The following is a 20,704-nucleotide window of genomic DNA, read 5'->3' as shown; positions in this document are numbered from 1 at the left end:
CCTGAAGATAGCTACAGAGCTAAAACACTTGTTAATGCTATTTTTAAGTTCTCTTTCACATTCACATTTCTAACTTGAAAAAGCCTCTTTACAAAATTTAAGCCAATGGTAAACTTCAAGTTATGAAATAAACTCTGCTTTGAGCATCACATTTGTGGATCCTTCGTTGAAAACTCTGGTATTAATTTTCAGCCACTGAGAATTGGTTGATTTCTGAACCAGTGAATTTCAAGCGTTCTATGTATAAGTAACCTTATACCTGAAATGAATACTAAAGGAACAACAGGCTCTTACAAGGTGGTGTAAATGCATCAGTCATGCAAGATACTAATAAAAACCCCTGACAGTCCTATCATGAGCTCTGATAAGACAGTTATAGCGGTTGGAAACTAATTGAACTCAGGCACTAATTGTATATGTCAGGCCACCATGGAGTGCACAGCTTTGTTCTCTTTAATTAAGATAAGTACAGACCTCTCATATTATGCAGTTATTTTCAGGGGAGTACTTTGGAAATTTAAAATGCATCTATTAACCATTGCATTTAGGCTTAGAGAAGGCAAGCAACTAACTGCTTTTTCCATATTAATTTTGTCGTGTTTTTTAAGGAAGAAATTCTTTACTGTGAGGGTGGTGAGGCACTGGCACAAATTACTCTCTGTCAAGGTCTGTTCATAAGTTGGTCAGAAAAGGCACTTTAGTGTCTGTGGCATTGTCATGACTGTCTGGTAGCCAAATTGATTATTTAAAACATGTCAGATGATTCCAGGTGTGTGGTGAAAACATAAACTAAAGTTCTCACTGTGCAAATGAGGACAGTTTCAAGATGTTTGTCTGCTGTAATATCCTTGAATGTTACCATAGTTGAGTAAAATCACAGGGAAATTTGCTGTTGGGATCAATGAAAGCTAGAGTAGGCCTACTGTATACTTTTTTAAAATGACCAGTGAAGGAATTATTAAAAATAAGTACTTCAGAGAATATTCAGTTGCCTTCTCTTATTACTGAGCACTCAACGCAAGCAGTACAAGCGGTGTTCAGAAAGAAAGAGCACTGGCTACATTGGATCCAACATAACAGAACGCAGAACACCCTCTTCACAGCATGTTGAAGACAGGAAATGAGGTGCTCAGCACATCTGAAGAGATGCTCAGGACCTTGCAGCATTAGACCTGTGAATAGCAGATGTGATACACCACACCTGATGCATCCAGCAGTGTGAAGCTGGAATAGGGAGCTTATGGCAAGAGTGCTTAACGTGTGAGGCTATGTTTTATTTGTCATTTGCCAAAAATACAAATCTTGAGAAGATTTAAGCTTTACTTTTCTCCTCTTTTCCCTGCTGTACTTCATAGAATTATAACCAGACTGTATTTATTTGGATTGGTTTGTGTGGGATCATATTTTCAAATGTTGGCATTTAAGTTCCATCTGGAAAGTATTGGAACTTCATCACTGAATGTGAACGTACAAATGTTATTTTAAATGGCCTTTAGTCTCACTAATTATAGTTGCATATTTCCTGTGGACAAACGCAACCTGTTCACCTTCAGTGAATCAGCGGGCATGTTTATAAAGCAAACAAATCAAAATCTAATGTCAAGATCAGTGAAGCAGGCACTGGACTGTGATAACACAACCCGTATTGCATATGCTGGTTTTGTTCTCTGTATATTTGAAAGGCTCTCGCCAGCACTCCCCCATCACCCCCATTTATACCAAATCAAAGTTTCACTCCAGAACATTGTCGTTCAGAGGCTGTCTTAAGAAGTTTTTCAGGGAAATAGATTTGTAGTCATACTGTATTTCTGAAACATTAGCATTCTGATGCATTAGCGTCACATCTCAGATGCTAGAAACTATAGGTTTATAGGTTGAGATTTAAGGTGTATCTGAGAGAGTTAGTCACTTGTCCTGCATTTAAGTTCAGTTCAGCAGAACTAACTTAAGTGTCTTTCATTTTCATCCCCTTGAAAATTCCAGTCTAAAGCAGGTCATTAATTTAAAACCGAAAGAAAAGTATTCAGCATGCATGCTGGTGTTCATTCTAATTGTTGACTTGCTCACAATTTGACATTTTTTTAGGTAATGAATGCAACATTTTTTAATACTATTAAAACCAATATTTTTTCTTAGCCCTCAAGAGCAACTTCAGCTCACCAGGGAGCAATATGAGCAACGCAAAGAAAGTCTGAGACTGGCTCTGAATGAACTGAAGAAAGAGCAACAAGAGATGGGTTTTGCCCTTCAGCCTGGTTTGCAGGAGAAGCAAGCTCAGTTGACAAGCTATGCCCATATCCTGCAGAAAGCAGAAGAATTAACTTCCCAATTTAATGAATTGGAAAGCCAGGATCACCTACAGGGTTGCACTGAGAATCCCTACTTCACAGAGGAATCGTGGTTGGAATTAAAACACCAACATGAAAATCTGCTCAGCCAGCTACAGGTTGGAACCTCACTCTCTTTTCTTATGAGAATGTTCGTGCAAAATGTCTGTTTGATTGCAGTTCTCACTGTTTGCCTGTAGTCTCATTCAACTGGCAAGTTTATGGGTAAAACTAGGAGTGGTGAAAGTTCCTTTGTAAAAGGGATGGGAATTCCTCTATCTCTCTCTCCCCCCTACCATGTGAAAAAAAGCACCAGAAGTTCATATTTTTCACTGCCACGTGCTTTGCAGAAGACTAAATGTTTAAATCAAATGAGAGCGAGGTAAGTGTGAAGAATAAAAATTTGCAACTGTATAAACAGATTTAGATAGCTTTAATATGAAGCATTTGTTCCTATGTTCTCCAAGCCACAGGATTTATTTTTTTCCTTTTGGAAGGATGAATTACTTTTCTTGCATGTTGTTTTTTATTGGTTCCACCCAGTTTAGTACCAGTAAACTGCCTTTGCACCCATTGTGGTATTCTGCATCTAATTTTTCAACCATTTCGGATGGGAAACGTCCCTTTTACAGGTATATTCTTACAGAATGTGAACTCCTCTGTTTCTTGCTACTAATGAGGATTTTGTTCATGGTGAAGTCCATGGTATGCTGGGAAGAAGGGAAGACATCTGTGCAGCTGTGGTTAACTGGATACTTTATGGGAAACAAGCAAATGTTTTGCACTGATGATGTCCTGGAAAAGATCTGTCAGTCTGTGGATAAGTTATATTTGTGTGAGTTAACAGTGGACTAATCCCTTTTACTCCTTGGTTTCTAGACCACAGTGCAGACATTGGAAAGACATGTTCAAGAGCACCAGCAGTTTCAGGATATGGTGACAGGCTTGAGCACTGAGCTAAAAACTCTCTCTGAAAAGCTTGCTGATTGTGGAAGTCCAGCAACGAAACAACCATCCTCTGAGCAAAAGCAGTTGAAATCACAGGTATGTTGCAGGTTTTGCATTATGGAGAAACCGGGTCTGTGCCCTGGGGGCTTGTAGAAATAATCAGATATATAAGAGAAGAGCTACTTGTGTCAAAGTGAAGAACTAAGAAACACTTATATAAAGTATATGTTGTGTTCCTTTTATAAAGATAATTGTAGGCCTGAAACCACTCTTAATGAACTTAGTGGACCTTTGCTGTTAATTGAACTGAAGGTAGAAGTGTCCTCACCTCAAGCATACAGACTTTATCAAATTTTTAGAAGTGTCCTTAATGCACAGGTAGGCATTTTCCTGCAGTTTGGGAGAACTGAGAGCAATCTTATACCTGTGAGTATAGGGAGCTACTGAAAGCTGAAACTGTAACTCAGATATGGATTGCTGCAATTTCCCTTCCTCCAGAATTTGCTATACTTCTAGCAAATTTAAAAAAAAAAAAAAAAAAAAAAAAAAAGAGTAATAGGAAATAGGAGAGGAAGCGATTAAGCAATTATCTTTTTCAAACTTGGGAAGATCACTGTGCACCTCACAGAATGCTACCTGATTATCGTTGTCTTAATGCATATAGCTTCAGGTGCTCTCTGTTAGTATTTGACTTTCTGCAGCAAATAGGTCTTCATGTACTTCTCAGCACAGTTTGTTGTTCACAGCAAATATTTATGATTTTCGTGATTGACTTTAGATCTTAGCATTAAGTATATTGAGTAAAGACATGTTTCAATAAAATGTTTTCTTCCTGTTTAAAGGAACAACAAGCACCTCTTAGTCGATTTGAAGACACGTTAAAGAAGATTTTGGTTTTAGCAGAAACTGTTAAACAAAGCACTTCTTCACCAGGACAGAAGTTTATTAAGGATGAGATTGAAACACTTCAGAGTGAACATAGGAGTCTGGAAGAAAGACTTGAAAATGTCAAGCAAAAGGAAGAAAATATTTTCAGTGAAGCCCTTGAGTTAAAAGATAAGCTTGCTGATGAAATACAGATGGAGGATAAGACAGATACAATGCTAGAGAGAGAGATTCAGGTCACTTCTGATACTCCTGTTGCTACAGAAGAGAGCTTCACAACAGTAGAGTTTAAGGAGTGTTTGGAAATGCATAATGTGAGTATAGTTCTGACAGTAATGACAGTAGAAGACTTGTTAAAGAGACATCTGTCTCTCAAATGCCTTTTGTATATTGCATCCTACATTGCTTTTTTAACTTCATTGAAATTAAGCCTTCTGTAAGTATATGTGTATAATTCAAAGGTGTGGAGAAGAACTCCCTAAGCTTGTTCTAATAAGTCTATTGGAAACTGCAACTTTCAATTTAAGCACAAATTGTTTATTAACGTTCTCAAGTAATGTAATTAGAGCAGGTGTCCTTTGGAGGGAATAGGTGTGTAGATAAGAAAGTTACAGATAGGCCTCTGTCAAAAAAAAACATAGTCCTTTCTTTTGCAGTAGTTTCAGAACTTTGAGAGCTTCTTTTAAACCAGTAAGACTTATATTTAGGACTGCAAAACAATATTTTTCCTGTTTGTTTTCATATATTCAATTTTTTGCCATTTAGAGGTTTGATATTAAAATATATTTACAGTCACACAAGTAGGTTTTATGTTATTTTATTTCTCTTAGGGTCAAGATGTAAATGGGAATGTGTCAGAGAAAGAAACGAAAAATGATCCACTTTTGGAGGAAAGCAGTGTATTGTCAAACAGCCCATTACAGGGTATCCATCAAGGAAAGGACGAATTTGGGCAAACTGCTCAGGTGCCTGACAAATATATTTTAATTCATGTCAGTGTATATATATGTGTGTCTGTTGAAGAGAAACACCCATTTAATTCCTCAAAATTTGTAGGCAGGCACAACATATGTAATGAGTGATTGAGATCACTAACCTGGAACTGGTGATGTTAAGGGCATCTCAGGCCATTTACACCATAAATAACTTCACACGTGCAAAGTTGAAGGGATGGTTTGGAGAACTCCCTCATTGATATAATCATCCAGCAACAGCAATTGCATGCAGAGATGACCATCAAAATATCAGAGTGGAATCCACCTGTACAGAGATTATTGGAGAAGGAGCAAGATTAATATTTAGGGTTGCCAAATGTGTCTAAGGAGAAACTACTATGACAGTGTTAAAAATCACGTGGACACTTAACTCCTGTTTGGTTTCTCCTGAAACTGTTTTGTAGTGATTTAAGGTCCTGATCTGGCAAACAAATCTGAGCAGGTTGTCCCAAGGAGACTGTGGGTTTGGGATACCTCCATTCATTAACCTAGACTGAAGAACAAGTAAAAGGCATGTGGAGTACGTTGTTCTTTGATAAGCATAGATTCTGGACTGTGATTTTTACTAGTTGTGAACATTTTGTACTTTTCAAACTAGGAGGAGGGTGATAAAGAGAGCCCAAGTATGGACAAACGTGACAGAGTCCAAGAAGACCTTCTGGACAGTGCGGTTCCGGGTGGTGAAGCAGAACTAGAAAGACATCAGGATGGTGTTGGTATTGATAGTGATGAAACAAGAAAGGAAACATGTCCAGTGGAAGTAAGTGGACATGAAATGACAGTGAGTGATTGAATTTGAGGATATATGTGTACAGTTTAGTTGTAATGGTGATGATTCTACCAATAAATTAATAATAAAAGTTATACAAACATACTCAAGTTACACTGAGGTATTTTTGCCTGATGTGTGGTATACACACAGTTAGTATGCATTAACTGTCTGAATCCTTTCATGTACCTTTAAAATGTGTAGGGAAGATTTTTTTTTCATTACTGTGGGCTGCCACAAAGTGGTTTTCTGAGGACATTGCATTCCAAATCACCCGGGCATTTTGTGATGCCTTTTAACAATTTTGCTTGAATTCTGTTATTTTCCTTGAATCTTTTTCATTTATTTAGATATCTTACTTATATATTTACTTTGCATGTATGAGGTTGCATCTGAAATGCTGTGTCCTGTTTTATGCACCCTGATAAAAGTGCAATTTTGACAAACTGGAGCAGTGGTTAAGGGCTGGAGCCATGATGTATGGGAGTTCTTGCTGGAGATACAAGGCTAATCTGGGGGTCTAGTTGCCATCATAATCTCTCTGAAGGGTTGTTACAGAGAAGACAGAGCCAGACTCTTCTCAGACATTTAGTTTTAGCAAACTCCCTGAGATATTGAAGACAGCATAGTCATGACAAGACAGAACACAGTGTGCACTCATGAACTTGCTGAGAATCAGGGTAAAGTATCTCATTCTGGGTTATGAGTGGACTACTTTCAGTACGTATCTTATCTGACTTGCAGCCAATAGCTCAGGTATCCCTGCAGCACGAACAAGTCACTAGTTCTGTGCTCTCAATCATGGACTTGCTGTAAGTATTTGCCATTCCTTATTTTGGCTATGAATATGCTGCCTGGTAGTTGGCTGGGTGCCGAACCGCAGGCACTCTGTCTACAGTGCAAGTACAAGATTGAAGCCTCAGGAGGAAGCTAAACCTTTTAAAAATGCATTCAAGACTGCATCCAGGGGTACACAGTTCAAAGTCCATGCTTAGAATAATGAAGCGTGAACAGTGTAGGTCAGAGGAAGAACACTTGCAATCTGCAATTTTTACTAAAACTTATAACAAAATTATAGCACTACTTCTTCTAAACGGTTTCCTTTGCCATAACCTTGCCCACAATAAGTTTGTGATATAATTATGGTTTTCGTTATTTATCTATAATCGTGGGCTTTGTAACTTTGCCATGTCAAGCACTGTAATTACTACTCAGCACGTTTGATTAGGGCTTTTTGGTTACTTGTTTCTTTTTTTTTTTTTTTTTTTTTTTACAGCAAAATGAGAAACTTAATGATGTCAAGAATCAATCCGAAAGAGAAGACATGGAGAAGGTTCAACAAAGTCTGTGCCAGAAGAATGAAGTCCTGAAATCTGTAGCAACTGGGAATGAGGGTCTGGAACCTAACTCTCCAGTTTCTGCACGTGAGGTAAACCATGTTCTGGTATTTCAAGTTGCGTTTGTCAGTGACACTGAATTTTTGTTACAGTGTGGGCTTCAGCTGAAGTTCTGTTATAAATGAAGAGGCAATTACTGTCACATCAAAATCAAGCCTATTGTATAGAGTTCTGCTTTATGTCCGCAGTAGTTTTGAACTTTCTTTGAAGTGCTCGCCATACATTTTTTTTCAGTGGTTCTATTCAAAAGGACAATATTGGTTTTCAGAATCATCGTAATCAGACTTTATTTAATGATATCTAGTGTTTCTCTCTAAATCGTTAATTAGTACAACTTTCCATGTTACTGTAGTTAGCTGTGATAGACTTTGCCATCATAAGGGAAATCAGGAAACTGAAATTCAAGGGTGATCCAACATAAGAAAATAAATTAAATAAAATAAAGAATAGTTACCTGAAGCTGCATGAATAATAAGGTATTTTACTAAATGACATTACTAAATCTATTCTCCTTTAAGAGTAAAGTTGTTCCATCACCAGTGGCGTTTCTGAGAATTCTCTCTGCTCTGTGATTGCTGATCTTTGGTGACTACATCCCTAAATTCAAGGTGAAATCAGTTCTAATCTTCATAGTTAAATGTATAGGCAGGTTTGTAGCAGACCTGTTCATTGGCAGGTCTTACCTAGGACTCACACTTTTGCTGTCACTGGAAATCCCAACAAATTGACTGATTTGCACTTCTCAAAGTGATCTGTGGGAGGATGGCAGTGTTTGTATTCAGAATCATAGAATGGTTGAGGTTGGAAGGGACCTCTAGAGATCATTTGGTCCAACTTCCCTTCTTAAGCAGGGCCACCTAGAGCGGGTTGCCCAGGACCATGTCCAGATGGCTTTTGAAGATCTCAAAGCATGGCAGCTCCACAGCCTCCCTGGGCAACCTGTTCCAGTGCTCTGTCACCTGCACAATAAAGACCTGCTTCCTGACGTTTAGATGGAACATCCTGTTTTCCTATTTGTGCCCATTGCCTCTTGGCCTGCCACTGGGCACCACTGAAAAGAGCCTCACTCCATTTTCACTGCATCCTCCCTTCAGGTATTTATAGGCATTAATGAGATCCTCCCTAAGACTCCCCTTTTGTAGTCTAAAAAGTCACAGCTCTCAGCCTCTCCTCATGGGAGAGGTGCTCCAGTCCCTTAATCATCTTTGCCTCCAATTGGAGAGACGTTTCCAGTATGTCCAGATCTCTTTTTAATGAAGATGTTAAACAGGACTGGACCCAGTATTGACCCCTGGGGTACTCTGCTCGTTTCTGGTCTCCAACTAGATTTTGCTTTTGCACCACCAACCACCACCTGCTGGGCCTGGCCATTCAGCCAGTTTTTGATCTACCTCTGTGTCCCTTTGGACATTGCAAAGGGAGAGGAAGTAGGTTCTGCTGGTTTCCTGAGGAAGGTGTGCATGTCTGGATAAGAAAAAGGGATATATACCGTGGCCTACACCCTAGCCTGAAGCCAAAGTCATGTTTGGCATATACGGCAGTATTGACAGGTTCCTGCAGGCCTGCACTGTGAAAAGTCAGCAGAGGAGCCCTGAGTTTGTACCTGCAGGACATCTTTTTTCCTGAGTGTCAGGACACTTACTTTTTTATGTGTTTTGATGTGTTTATACTTTGGTCTGGTAAAGTGGATTTCTTCCTCACTCTGTAATAGCTAGCTGAGTTTTTCTGCTTCGATTCTATGGCACTTCAAAGTCTCTTAAGATGAAATCTTACATTTGAATTGATACAACTATTACAAATGTGTACACAGAGAAATGGAAAAGTTGTTTGACTATTTCATGAGTGAACTCCTTCAGTTTTGACTGAAAGTAACCAGAAGAATTCAAATAATTAGAATTATTCTGTTTGGGTAATGTCTGCAATGTGCTGTGTGTTTCCCACACCTGGAAGCAGGTACATTCTGGATAACTCATGACCTGCAGAGAGACAGAGGACAGTGACAGCTAAGAAGTGATATGGCAGCAGGGACAGCTGGCTGCTTCCTGGTAAAACAAGATTTAAAGCATCAATACAGAAGTATTTATTATTGCTCATTTTATATGTCGGTACCATGAAGAAGCTGACACTGTAGTCATATCTCTGTTTGTATGCATTCACTCACATGAAGTCTATACCTGGAACAGATCACAGTTTACACCATAGACAGTTACTGGGGAATGGGCATACAGAAAGATTTTTAAGGTATTGCTGCGTGATCCAGATGAGTCTTTGAAATTTTATTTATATTGTTTTCTACAATAGCTGAAGGTGATTTAAAGGATTATGTTTTGCATCTGAACTGGGGCTAGCCAAGAGCATCCACTTAGGCAGCAACCTGAGCTCAGCTGATGGGCTGTTAAACTTGGCTATACCCCCAGTGGCTTGTCCTTCTGTCATTGTGGGACTTGATAGCAATGCCAGGGAATGGCTCTGGAGCCCCATTTCCATTTCTTCTCACTCCATTTGAGAGACGGCTCCCTAATGCCTCTCATCTTACCTCTAATTCTAAATAGAACTCACAGCAGGCACAGGAATGGTTTTGTGTCCCAACCAAGCTTCTTCATGCATGAGTTGCCCCGTGAAGAAAAGTAAAATATATGGTCCCAGTGAGGGGCACAGCAGTATATTGATGCAGGTGCTGACCAGGGTTTGAGGAGAGATTAAATGCCCATGAATGTGTGAGGCAGAGGGGGACAAGACAAGATAGACCTGTGAATTTGAGTTATCAGTAACAGAGGTGGCTACAGGAAGGATGTTACTTAAAGGTGGGGATGTCAGAGTTTCAAACTCCCAGTGATGAACAGAGATTTCCCAACTGTCTGAACAGTGCTGGCAGGCCAGAATGACTCTGGGGTAGTGATGGAGGGCCCAGCCTGTGGGTCCTGGGTGATCCACAGAGGCTGTGGGGGAAGCAACAGCAGGATTTAATCATGGTTTAAACACGAGGCAAAGTGTTGCAGTCAGAAAACTTACTGTTTTAGAAATTCTTCAGGAATAAAAATACTATTTTGCATTGCAGAAAGAAGGTGCAGCAGTGGTTGTCCAAAAGGAACTACTTCCTGGAGTGCAAGTAAACACAGAGTATTTTGAGGAGGAACAAAAGGTCAATGAGCTGAAAAATGAAGTGGCTGAACTGGATATCGTGCTCATAAATGAACAACTGAAAGAGCTGGAGGTATGGAAATTGCAAAGCCATTCCTCATTGTTAACGTAGTGATACACTCACAGAAGTGTGATTCACTCAGACAACACAAAATTGTTGCATATTATCTTGACTGAGGTTTGACTCTGTGTTAGACAATTTGCATAACAGGTAATCTACAAACACTGCCTTAATGCAGATATGTCTATGTGAATGCCATCTTTTGTACTGCTCTTTTAGACTGTACTAGTGATTATAGTGCACCTATGATTGTATATGTGCCTCTGTAACATGCACAAGCATGTGTGCTCTTTACATGTGACCAAGCAAGCATATGTATGTGGATGTATCAGTATCTAACTGTATTTTGTGCTGAAAGTGGTTAAAATTCTATTTTAATCCTATTTCTGTGGTGGGCTTGATTGTAGAATTTACAGACTGAACTGGAAACGTGGAAAGCAAAATCTTTGTGTCTGAGTCAAGAAGCATGTCCCAATGCAACAGGATCGAACAGTGCAGAGCTGCAAACCCCAGAGCCTGTGGTGCCCTGCTGGGACAGGCTGCTTCAAGAACTAGATGCTGTTAAGGCAGTAAAGCAACAACAGTACTCTTTAGTTAACGAGTACCAGAAAAACCTTTCTGCTGCTCAGTCCTCGATGAAAAATTTGTCAACAGAAAAAGATAACATAAAAATGTAAGTATAGTTGAGGGGTTCTGTTAATAGGTAGCAGAACAAATATGATCCTTAAATTAATAGTGCTGATGCAAGTAGCCTAGGCTGAATTTCGTACCATGCTCCAATAATGCTGAGACCTACAGTGTTTTACCCATCTCATTAATGTTAGGTAGCAGAACTCTCATAGGTTTGTAAGGTGGTATTAAAACTGCATCTAAAGCATTTTAACAGAAGTATTAGTGGTGGTTGCAATATCTACTCATTTTATTTTTTAGGCAATACAAAGAAATGATTGCTGTGCTAAATACCTACATGAATGCAGCATTAAAATACTTTTGAAAAAATATGTTAGATATGAAATATTAATTTTTCTTTAGGATGAATAAGCTATGAAAGTGGAGCACTGTTTCTTTTTAAGGACTCATCAATTCTAATTTTTTGCTAAGTTAAATATGTCATAACTCCAATGATTCAGCATATTTGATAGTAAGAATGCAGCATTCTGTAGCAATAAATAACTGCAGTACCAGTCCAAAGGTAACCAATGCACACAAAATATTTAGTACCTTTTATAAATTAGACTTCAAAACATGGAGCTAGCCTATCTATCACAATAATGTATCACATTAATTAGAAAACCTTTTAAAATGATTTGTGAAATTGTTAATTTGTGGCAAATTGATTGGAAAAAATTGAATAAAAATGTAGCTGCTAAGTGTATTTTAGGTGGTAATTTCAGAATACTCTTGGAGATAAAGGAGAGGTAGGTGCACACCTCCAGGTTAATCCTGAATGAATGAGAATGTTTGAAGTTTTTCTTCTAAGTTTCATTTTCATTGTAAATCAGAAATTACTATAAAATGTTTATTCACTTAGAGATGACTTAACACTATTGCTGATTTTTTTAAAAATGTATAGGAAATGGCCTATTCTGTATTAGTACATACGGCTGTTTAAGAGAATATACGTTAGAATGTACCTTTACCTGCAGAGATATCTAGAAATAACTAACACTACAGAAAAGCATGAAAGTCATATTGCAGTGATTGTTAGGATGTTTGTGAGAGAATGATAATATATATGATTAAGTGAATAAAGTGAGTGAATCATTTTCTGTGTGATAAAATTCTCTTGAAGTATGTACAGTCCATGTTTTAGAAGTTGTGTTTTTTTGTTATTGTCGTTTATTTAAACCTGTTCATATTTTGACAGGGGTCCTATGAATAACACAGTTCTTCTGGAGAAAATTAAAGCATGTGTACAGGCATTACATAAAGAGAGAGATGTTTTAAACCAGCTGAAAGCTCAGCAAGAAAGTTTATCGCAGCATTTAACATGCATGGATAAAGTGTTAACAGCAAGCCAAATGAGGCAACTGGAGCAGTGGTGGCAACACATGGAACAAACAGTGCAAAAGAAGCATGATCAAGTGGTGGCAGAAATCAATGAATTTAACGTACTTATGAATAAAGCACGGGATATTCAGAGGCTGATACAAGAACAATATTTACAAACAGAGTTACGTTCCTCAGCTGGAGAAAAAGCCAATTACCCTGTAGTTTGGACCACAGAGCTACAGGATATTAAACATGGTCTTTCTCTGTTAAAAAGAAGGATTGAACTGCAAATGAAAAGAATTTGGAGTGATCAAGAAAAGGTGGCTTTGGAGAACTGTATACATGATTTGCAGAGCAAACTGGAAGCATTATCAGAGCAACGAACGCCTCAAGAGGATGTTCAGGTCACTGGTCCTGCTCTGAAGAAACAAGAAATGATGAACAAGCTGAAAGAAAATATTTCATGGGTAAAAGATTCACTGTCCTCTCTTGATCAGAAAGCAGCACTTTTCCCCAGTGATGTTAAATCACAGATCAGAAATTGTCAGCTTATGAGGACTGAAGTTCTAGACAGAGAGCCTGTGATTGAATCAATGGATAAAGAGCTCCAGCACATCATTCCCAACTTGAAGCCAGAGGAGATCTCTGATATGACCTTCCTCCTACAAGCATTACAGAATTCATACAAGGCTCTGGTTTTAAAATCAGTTCAAAGATTACAGCAGCTAGAGCTCCAGCTAGAGGAGAGGCAAAGACTTACTGCAGAAATAGAAAAAGTTCACTGTCAGCTTCGAAATGCTGAGACACTTGCCAGGCTTGACATGAACCAAACCAGCACATGGTCAGAATTTGTCGATCAACAAGCCATTTTAAAGGAGATTTTAAAGGACATACAAGAGATAGATGGGCTTATCTCATCCCATTGTAAAGAGAGTCAGGTCACAGCTGGGGAACTGAGCCTATCTGAGCAATTATTTTTGATTGACCAATTAAGAAGTCTGAAGAATAGAGCAAGGAAGACACAGAGGCAAATTCAGAATAAATGTCACGAAGTGGGAAAAAAAATAGCAGTTTACAGAGAGTTTGCTGAAGGAATAACTTCATTGCAACAAGATCTTAATGACCTACAGTGTGGTGAAGTCAACCTGGAAGATAAATTACTAGGTGCCACACAAGAAGTGAAGAATAAATGCAAAGCACTTAAAGAAAAAGTATTATGTTTTCAGTCTAATTTGTCACAAATGATGAAGTACAAAGAAATCTTTGAATGCATAGGTCTAAACTGGGATTCACAGCAGCTAGATGAATTGCATGAATTGCAAACTCAATTTTTAAAGATTAAAAATAAAATTAAAGGGAAGCTAATACACTTTGATAATGTTGTTAGGGAATGGGATAATCTTCATTCGTTGCTAAATGAAATCTGGACTATGACATCCACTGTAAGAAAAGAAGCTAGTAAGCTAAATGATAGTTCTAGCTCTTCTTCTGCTGAAAATCTTATATCTGCACAAATACTGCTTCAGACAGTTCAACAAATTTTGTACTTAACACAGGAGGTAGAAAATCAGATAAACAAAAATGAGGTTTTTGATACACCATTCAAAGAATCTAAGAGGCAAGAAATAAAGAGCCTGGAGAAAGATGTTGAGGAATTGATTCAGCTTCTTCAAAACTTGATCTCTAGTCTTCAGTGTGTAAATAAGGAAGATATCCAGAATGAGGTAGAGCATATATTCCACGCCATAAAGCATATTCAGTTAGAGCTCCAGCAGCCACTTCTAGTAGACATGAAAATGATGCAATTTGAAAAGATGCGATGGGAAGCAATTCAGAATATGATGACAGCAGAGTTTTCTGCTATTAAATATCTAATGGAAAAAGAGAGGGAAAATGAAGAAGAAAAATCTCTTGCTGCTGATATAGAAACAAAATTGAAGACACTGCAAGATCATGAACTACAACTGAAGACAGACATTACTGCCCGTGTTGTAAGTATATTTAATAAAAGTAAGTTATGGCTGTATGTCTTCTCCCAAGAATTGGATTAGATGTTTGAGACTGTAGTGTTTGTATTTTCCTGACTTAGATTTTCCTTTTACTCTCATAACTGAATTGGACCAATATCTTCTCTGCATTGGTGGGTATGATGGGAATCATTATAAGAAACTAAAGATACAAACAAAATTAGTTGTATTCAGTTTAATTATAATCAACTAGTGGGGATTAGCACAAGAAAGGAAAGGTAAAGAGGAAGAGAGAAAAGTTTGTATTGAAATACTAAGCTGAAAAGAGACGGGGTGCAGTTGCCCTGTAACTATCGTGGAACTGATTTTATCTAACATTTTTAATAGTGACAGTGATGAAAAAAAACAACTTTTTTTTCTGTTTCTACTACAAACAGAAGCTTACCAGCTGGGAACATTCACAGAGAATAAAGTGCGTGTTGAACAAATGTGATTGCACCTCAGGGAGGGTGAGCAAAGGAAAGGCGACTGGGATCTGAGGCTTTAACATGAGTATGTTGGAAAACAGAAGAGTGGTAACCCTCATAGCAGAGAGGTTCTGGAATTGTGTCCTGACTGTGTCCAAGAGATCAGTGGATACAAATGAGGAAATATGATGTAATAGCTGATAACAGGGGAAGGGACTTAGTGACCCTGATGCATGTAGTGACCCTGCAGTCACATTTCATGATTTGCTGTGATTCTCCTTCGCTGCTTGGGTATCATGTTTGAAGCATAATGCCAAAAATTCTCTGCCTTGTGGGAATCCCAAGAGCTGGCCAAGTCACACATCATTCTGTGTATAAATAAATATAAGAAGAGGGTTTAGTGAGAAGCAGTTTGGCAAGTCATAGTTGGAAGGTAGCCTCTGGAGCAGATTATAGTCATCAGTATGTGGGTTTTCCTTGTACAGGACATGTACTTCCATTTCTGTAATGTATCCTGTGACTCTTGTGTCCTACCATCCTTCACTCCGGAGTTTTCCAGAATTGGTAGTTACCTCATACCCCCTCTCCCTGTGTTTGAGAGCAATCAACCCACATGTTATTGCAGCACTGTATGACTACCTAGGTAGCAGAGTGCATTTGCCATGCGTTCTCTGTCACCTCAGGCCACTTCTGGGAGTTTTGGTCTCGAAGACAACCAACCATGTGTGAAATTCTGAGAAAGCCATCTGGTCATTCAGAGGAACACAGCAATCTTTCTTGATTGTTTTTTTTTTCTTTCTAACACTTTCAGAGTGCTCTGCAGGATGCATGTAAGACTGGTGAGCTTTATACCGAGGCTGTTCAGAAGGCTGCCAAGTTCCTTGAGGACTATGAAGCTCAAGTATACTCTGCCACAGCAGAGCTCGGTAGCTCAGATGAGGCCTGTCAAACCCCACAGTGGAAACAAGAAGGGTTTGACTCTGCAATGGCTGACGTAGAAAAGTTGAACTCCAAGCTGAAAAAACTAGTGAAACCAGAAGACAAAATAAATCTGGAAAATACTTTAAGAGAACTTGTCAATAAGAGTTTAGCATTAAGGGAGAAGGTTCAGAGAAAGGAGGCTGATGAACGGAGGTAGGTTCATATTCCTAGATCATATTCCTTACTATGATGATAAACGCAGTCTAGTCTTGTTTTTTCTCTGATAGAACCAGGTAATTCAGCAGGAAGAGCTGTAAGCAACTCTGTTTTCCCCAGGTGTGATTGTGATGGAAAGAAAATTACCAGATAATAATCGTATTGCTAATAATTTACAGTGCATTCATTTTTAGTATATTCCAGAAAATATGCATGGGGCTGGACTGAATGTTATATGGTACCAGAATAATAAGAAAGCACATTTTCACAGTCTCTAGTTCAGTGCTGGTGCAGGTTAGAACAGTTTTCAGAGGGCCCCGTATCCATGTCTTCCATGACCTATTCATATGACTTGAGAAAATCAAGACCAAACAACACAGGCCATAGCCACAGCCTTCTTTCAAATATAGGTACAGAAGAGATCTGAAGAGCCTTCAGATAAATGTACAGAACAAGTTTGGGAGATATAGAAAGGATTTTTAAATTGCTTGCTGATGATCCAGTGCTTCTGATTCTGTTGAGCATAATCTTAAAATCTTTTATAATCAAAGAATTGGATGACTTTCAAGGCTTTGGTAATAGGAAAGAGATGAGAAGCAATAGAAATAAGAAATTACAGTTGTACGCATCACACACTGTAGGGACAAATAGGGTGTGTGTTACAAACTGAGAGCTCAGTTTTGGGAATCTCTGAGGAAGATGGAAACTTAAAGACATAAAATTCTTTAGAGTGGCTATTTGGCACATATATGGTATACATACCTACATTTCTTTAACTCTGGAGCATTTGTACCTGAATCTCTATAGTGTCTCAGATTTTGGACCTAAGTGTGTAAAAAATGCTAATTGAAGAAAAATTGGAAAATAATTAGTAATGGCTACTAAGTGAGAAGTTTATTTATTTATTTTTATTCTAGTAGGTATTATGATTGGAGAGACAAGTAACCACAAATTTTTATTGGTCGTTTCCTACAGGTATTTTGAAAAATACAAAAGATATACAGAAAGCAAAGATAAGGTGCGTGATGATCTTAACAAACTGGAAAAGATGCTTATTCAGTCTTTGTCCCAAATACCAATGTCTTATAAGGAAGCTTTGGAGAACTTAGAAGAAAGCAAGGTAAGAGAGGCTCTGAAGAACTTGAGAAACTCATGCAAAACTGTGGTACGGTTATGCACAGCATATGATACCAGAGTAGGAAGAAGTGCAATTATCCTCTATGTATATATAAAACCACAAAATATATTTATATAGCTATAAGTAGACCAGATTATAATATGCCAAGTAAAATGAGTACATCTTATTGCTGTAGAGATCAAACATTACCTGTGCTTAAGATAGCATTGCATTTCTGTTCAGGTCCCTCACTTCTTCTTTGCAGGACCAGGACCGATCAGATTTCTCACATTGCTGTTGCTTTCCCTCAGATGGGAAAGTCAGAGAACTTCCTATTTCCCCAGCCAGGACTCTCTTATTTCTTCCCTATGATACTTCTGCTATAATGAACCTCTCTGCTGTCTACTCTTGTAGTACTCGTCATATTACAGACTCTGTATATTACGTAACTGTAACTCCAGCTCATTCCTTTCCCTTCCAAATAACCATAAAGTGAAAGTAACCTAGTATATTGTGCACACTGTTCTTCTGATTGTTTTGCTTGTTTTATTTACCCTAACTTTCTTCACAGTCTTAGCCAATACAGAATTCCTTCATTAAAACTTTATTTAGCCAGCTCCGTGGAGTGATAGCCATTTTAGTAGAGGATCCTGTATTTTATTTATTTGCTTGTTTATTTTTCATACTAGATTTTAGTCTCCAACATTGACTCGGCTGAAGACGATCTTGTGAAGCTAAGGCAGATCTCAGGAGAGCTGATGAGATTACACAAGGGACATGACAGGGCCCTGGGCAGGATTGTAACAGCGCTGTGGGAAAATTGGCTGGGTTTGCTTGAGGCAGCAAAAGAGCTGGAAATTAACTGTGAAGAACTAAAACAGGAATGGAAATTCATCAACGAAGAGGTGAGTTGATTAACAAACTGCAAGTTTGGGGGAATGTTATAGAGCTGGGATTGTCGTATAGTAAAACTACATGTTAAGGGACTGAGATCAAAACAGAACATCACTTCCTACCCACTGATCAGCCAGTTAACCTCCAGACTTTCTTGAACCTGGAGTCAGATATGACAGGGATATTTATAGAATAAATTCCATGAACCCAGTATCACTCTGTGTGTAGCTAGGTGCTTTGTTAGAGCAAACTCAAATGTTCTGGCACCCTTCAGAGTTTCAAGCTCTCTGGCTATGCAATTCCCAGTATTTAGTTATGTGTATGAGTAAATGAATAATGTGACTTAAGGTGATGGAATAAAAAAGCACTTTATCTCATTCTTTGGCATGCTGTTTACTTAGCTGGAACGAGAAACAATAATTCTTGATAAGCTCCAGGAAGAACAGCCAGAAAGCCTTAAAGAGAAAGAAAAGGCCACCAGAGAGGAACTGGTAGAATTACTAGATTTTGTGAACTCATTTGAGGAAAACATCAACCGACAACAGCTCCTCTTACTCTTACTTCTTCACCGAATAAAGAACATCCTGAATACATCTGAAAATACTGAGGCAGAAGCTGTCCTTCCTGCCTTATGTGAGATAAAGACAATGCAGGACCGCTGTAAAAAGTAAGTGATGGAAAATTTTTGTGGAAGTTATGACATATGACTACTTAGGAGCACAGCATTTTTTTGGTTATTGAAGAATATGTGAAAGGCGTAGTGTATGTAAAAAGATAATAAAAGCCCTATTGGGTCAGACCAGTGGTCCATCTAACTGATCTGCTGTCTCTAGCATGGGCAATAGAAGATACTAGTTGGGGAGAAGACCTGAGCCTGGCCATGTCATGTGTGGGCTGCAACTGTTGTTCAAATATATAAGAAATCAGAAGGATTGATGATTCATTGTGGATGCTCCAAGCTCTTGTGAACTTGAATGAGATGTGTGGGTCTTCTACTCTTCTGAAAATCAGACCCTGCACATTTTGCCCAATGCAACTTTTACCTTGATGAATGCTACTGTTTAAAATTTACCTCAAAAGGTTTTTGCAAATCTGTGACTGCACTTGCCATTTTCCATGCCTATTTTTTGACATGGAAATCTTTGTTAATGTCTTTTTCTCTGCCAGGGTTTTCAGACTCCTGAGATTTTGATTTTTGTTTTCTGGAACATCATTCCTGGTTAAATGTGCATGCTGTCTGGTTTGATTTACTAAACATACTTTGGTTAGCAATATCTGAAGACTCACTTTTGAAGAAACTGAGGCAGTAAAGGGCAGAAACTTGGAGATTTAGTTACACAAAATAATATCAAAATACAGGCAAATGTGGTTCTGGATATATATAACAATTCCTGTATTAAGCATGTTCTTTGATAAGTTCTACTCAGTGTAGAGTCTAACACAATGTATTCTTGCTGGAAATTTTTCATAGGTTGTATGAAAAGACTCAGGACCATAAGGATTTGGTACAATCTGAAATTCAGGAGAGGAGTAAGATAAGTGAAGAAATAAGTGCTGTGAAAAATGCATTACAGAATGCTGCATCTATGTTAGACCAAGACGCTGGCGGAAAGGCAGGACAACTGGAGGTTGGTAGTGTCTCTTATTCTGTAGAGACATTTGGAATGTATTGTCTTTTGTGCTGGGGCTTGAACTTGCTCCAAATGATGAGTGATGAGGAACATAGTCCCCACCAGCCTTAACTCTGCACCAACTTTTATTTATTTATTCTAGCCTGCTAATGTCTGTAGAGAATGTTGGCTCTATGAAATGATTTCTTAGTAGCAGTATGTCACAACGGGCCTGTTTCTTTTGGGAACATTCAAGATTTCTTAGTTTTACCTCATTCAAACGCCAGCAAGCCAAAATCTGCAGGGCAAATTCATCCCTACTTCCACAGAAAATCTGGTTTCTATAAAATCTATAGCATTATCTGGGGTTCCCTTGTGTTTATTGAACAAAAATGCCTATTTCATTTCCAGATGACAAATCTAAGTTAGTTGGTTGGCAAAGTTTCAGCTCACAACATAGAAGAATATGCACATGGAAAAGTGATATCAACTAGTCCCTTAGGAAAAAAAATGGGACAGTTTTGATGGGCAAGTGCTTTCCAGCTAAATATTATATGGAATGTGAGCATGCTTTAATATACAGAAAGTCTTTTGCTTCGGAGGCTAATGCTGTAACTGATTCTTGTGAATTCAAGTTAGGGAATCTGTAAACTCCTATAAATCTTGGCACAATCTTAATTTGTACAACAACTTTCTCTGTGGTAGAATTAGGCATGCAGCTTTTTCATGGTTTTGGTTTTCTTCTTCCTCTCCCTTCCCCCCTCCCCCCCCTCTTTTTTAATATCAGAGCCAATTTTCATGGGATGACAGGAAACAAATCAATTTCAGGCTTTTACATACATCTTCTGTGCATTGTGTTTGTATGAGGGAAAAGATTCTCAAGCAAAGACTGGGAGTTAATGGATTACCGTTACTCCTGACTGAAGAAAAAAAGGATGTTAGTTTTAATGCCTGGTAGGAGATTTTTCCCCAGTAACATGACTAACATTCGAGTTTC

General features: G+C 38.4%; 1 protein-coding gene across 1 annotated transcript in view; it reads left to right on the top strand.

Annotated features, from left to right (window-relative positions):
- SYNE2 (spectrin repeat containing nuclear envelope protein 2) overlaps positions 1 to 20,704 on the top strand; it is a 182,192-nt gene that overhangs the window by 63,974 nt on the left and 97,514 nt on the right. Inside the window, 14 exon segments of the mRNA XM_066998468.1 lie at positions 2,137 to 2,446; positions 3,207 to 3,371; positions 4,118 to 4,474; positions 4,991 to 5,125; positions 5,754 to 5,915; positions 7,201 to 7,353; positions 10,380 to 10,535; positions 10,931 to 11,196; positions 12,391 to 14,506; positions 15,761 to 16,083; positions 17,062 to 17,206; positions 17,893 to 18,108; positions 18,499 to 18,764; positions 19,569 to 19,725. Of these exon segments, the coding sequence (XP_066854569.1) occupies positions 2,137 to 2,446; positions 3,207 to 3,371; positions 4,118 to 4,474; positions 4,991 to 5,125; positions 5,754 to 5,915; positions 7,201 to 7,353; positions 10,380 to 10,535; positions 10,931 to 11,196; positions 12,391 to 14,506; positions 15,761 to 16,083; positions 17,062 to 17,206; positions 17,893 to 18,108; positions 18,499 to 18,764; positions 19,569 to 19,725 (4,927 nt within the window).

Source organism: Anser cygnoides, chromosome 5 (assembly GCF_040182565.1).
Source record: "Anser cygnoides isolate HZ-2024a breed goose chromosome 5, Taihu_goose_T2T_genome, whole genome shotgun sequence".
Lineage (NCBI taxonomy): Eukaryota > Metazoa > Chordata > Aves > Anseriformes > Anatidae > Anser > Anser cygnoides.
The sequence above is the reverse complement of the archived record's forward strand: the minus strand, read 5'-3'. Positions and strand labels throughout refer to the sequence as shown.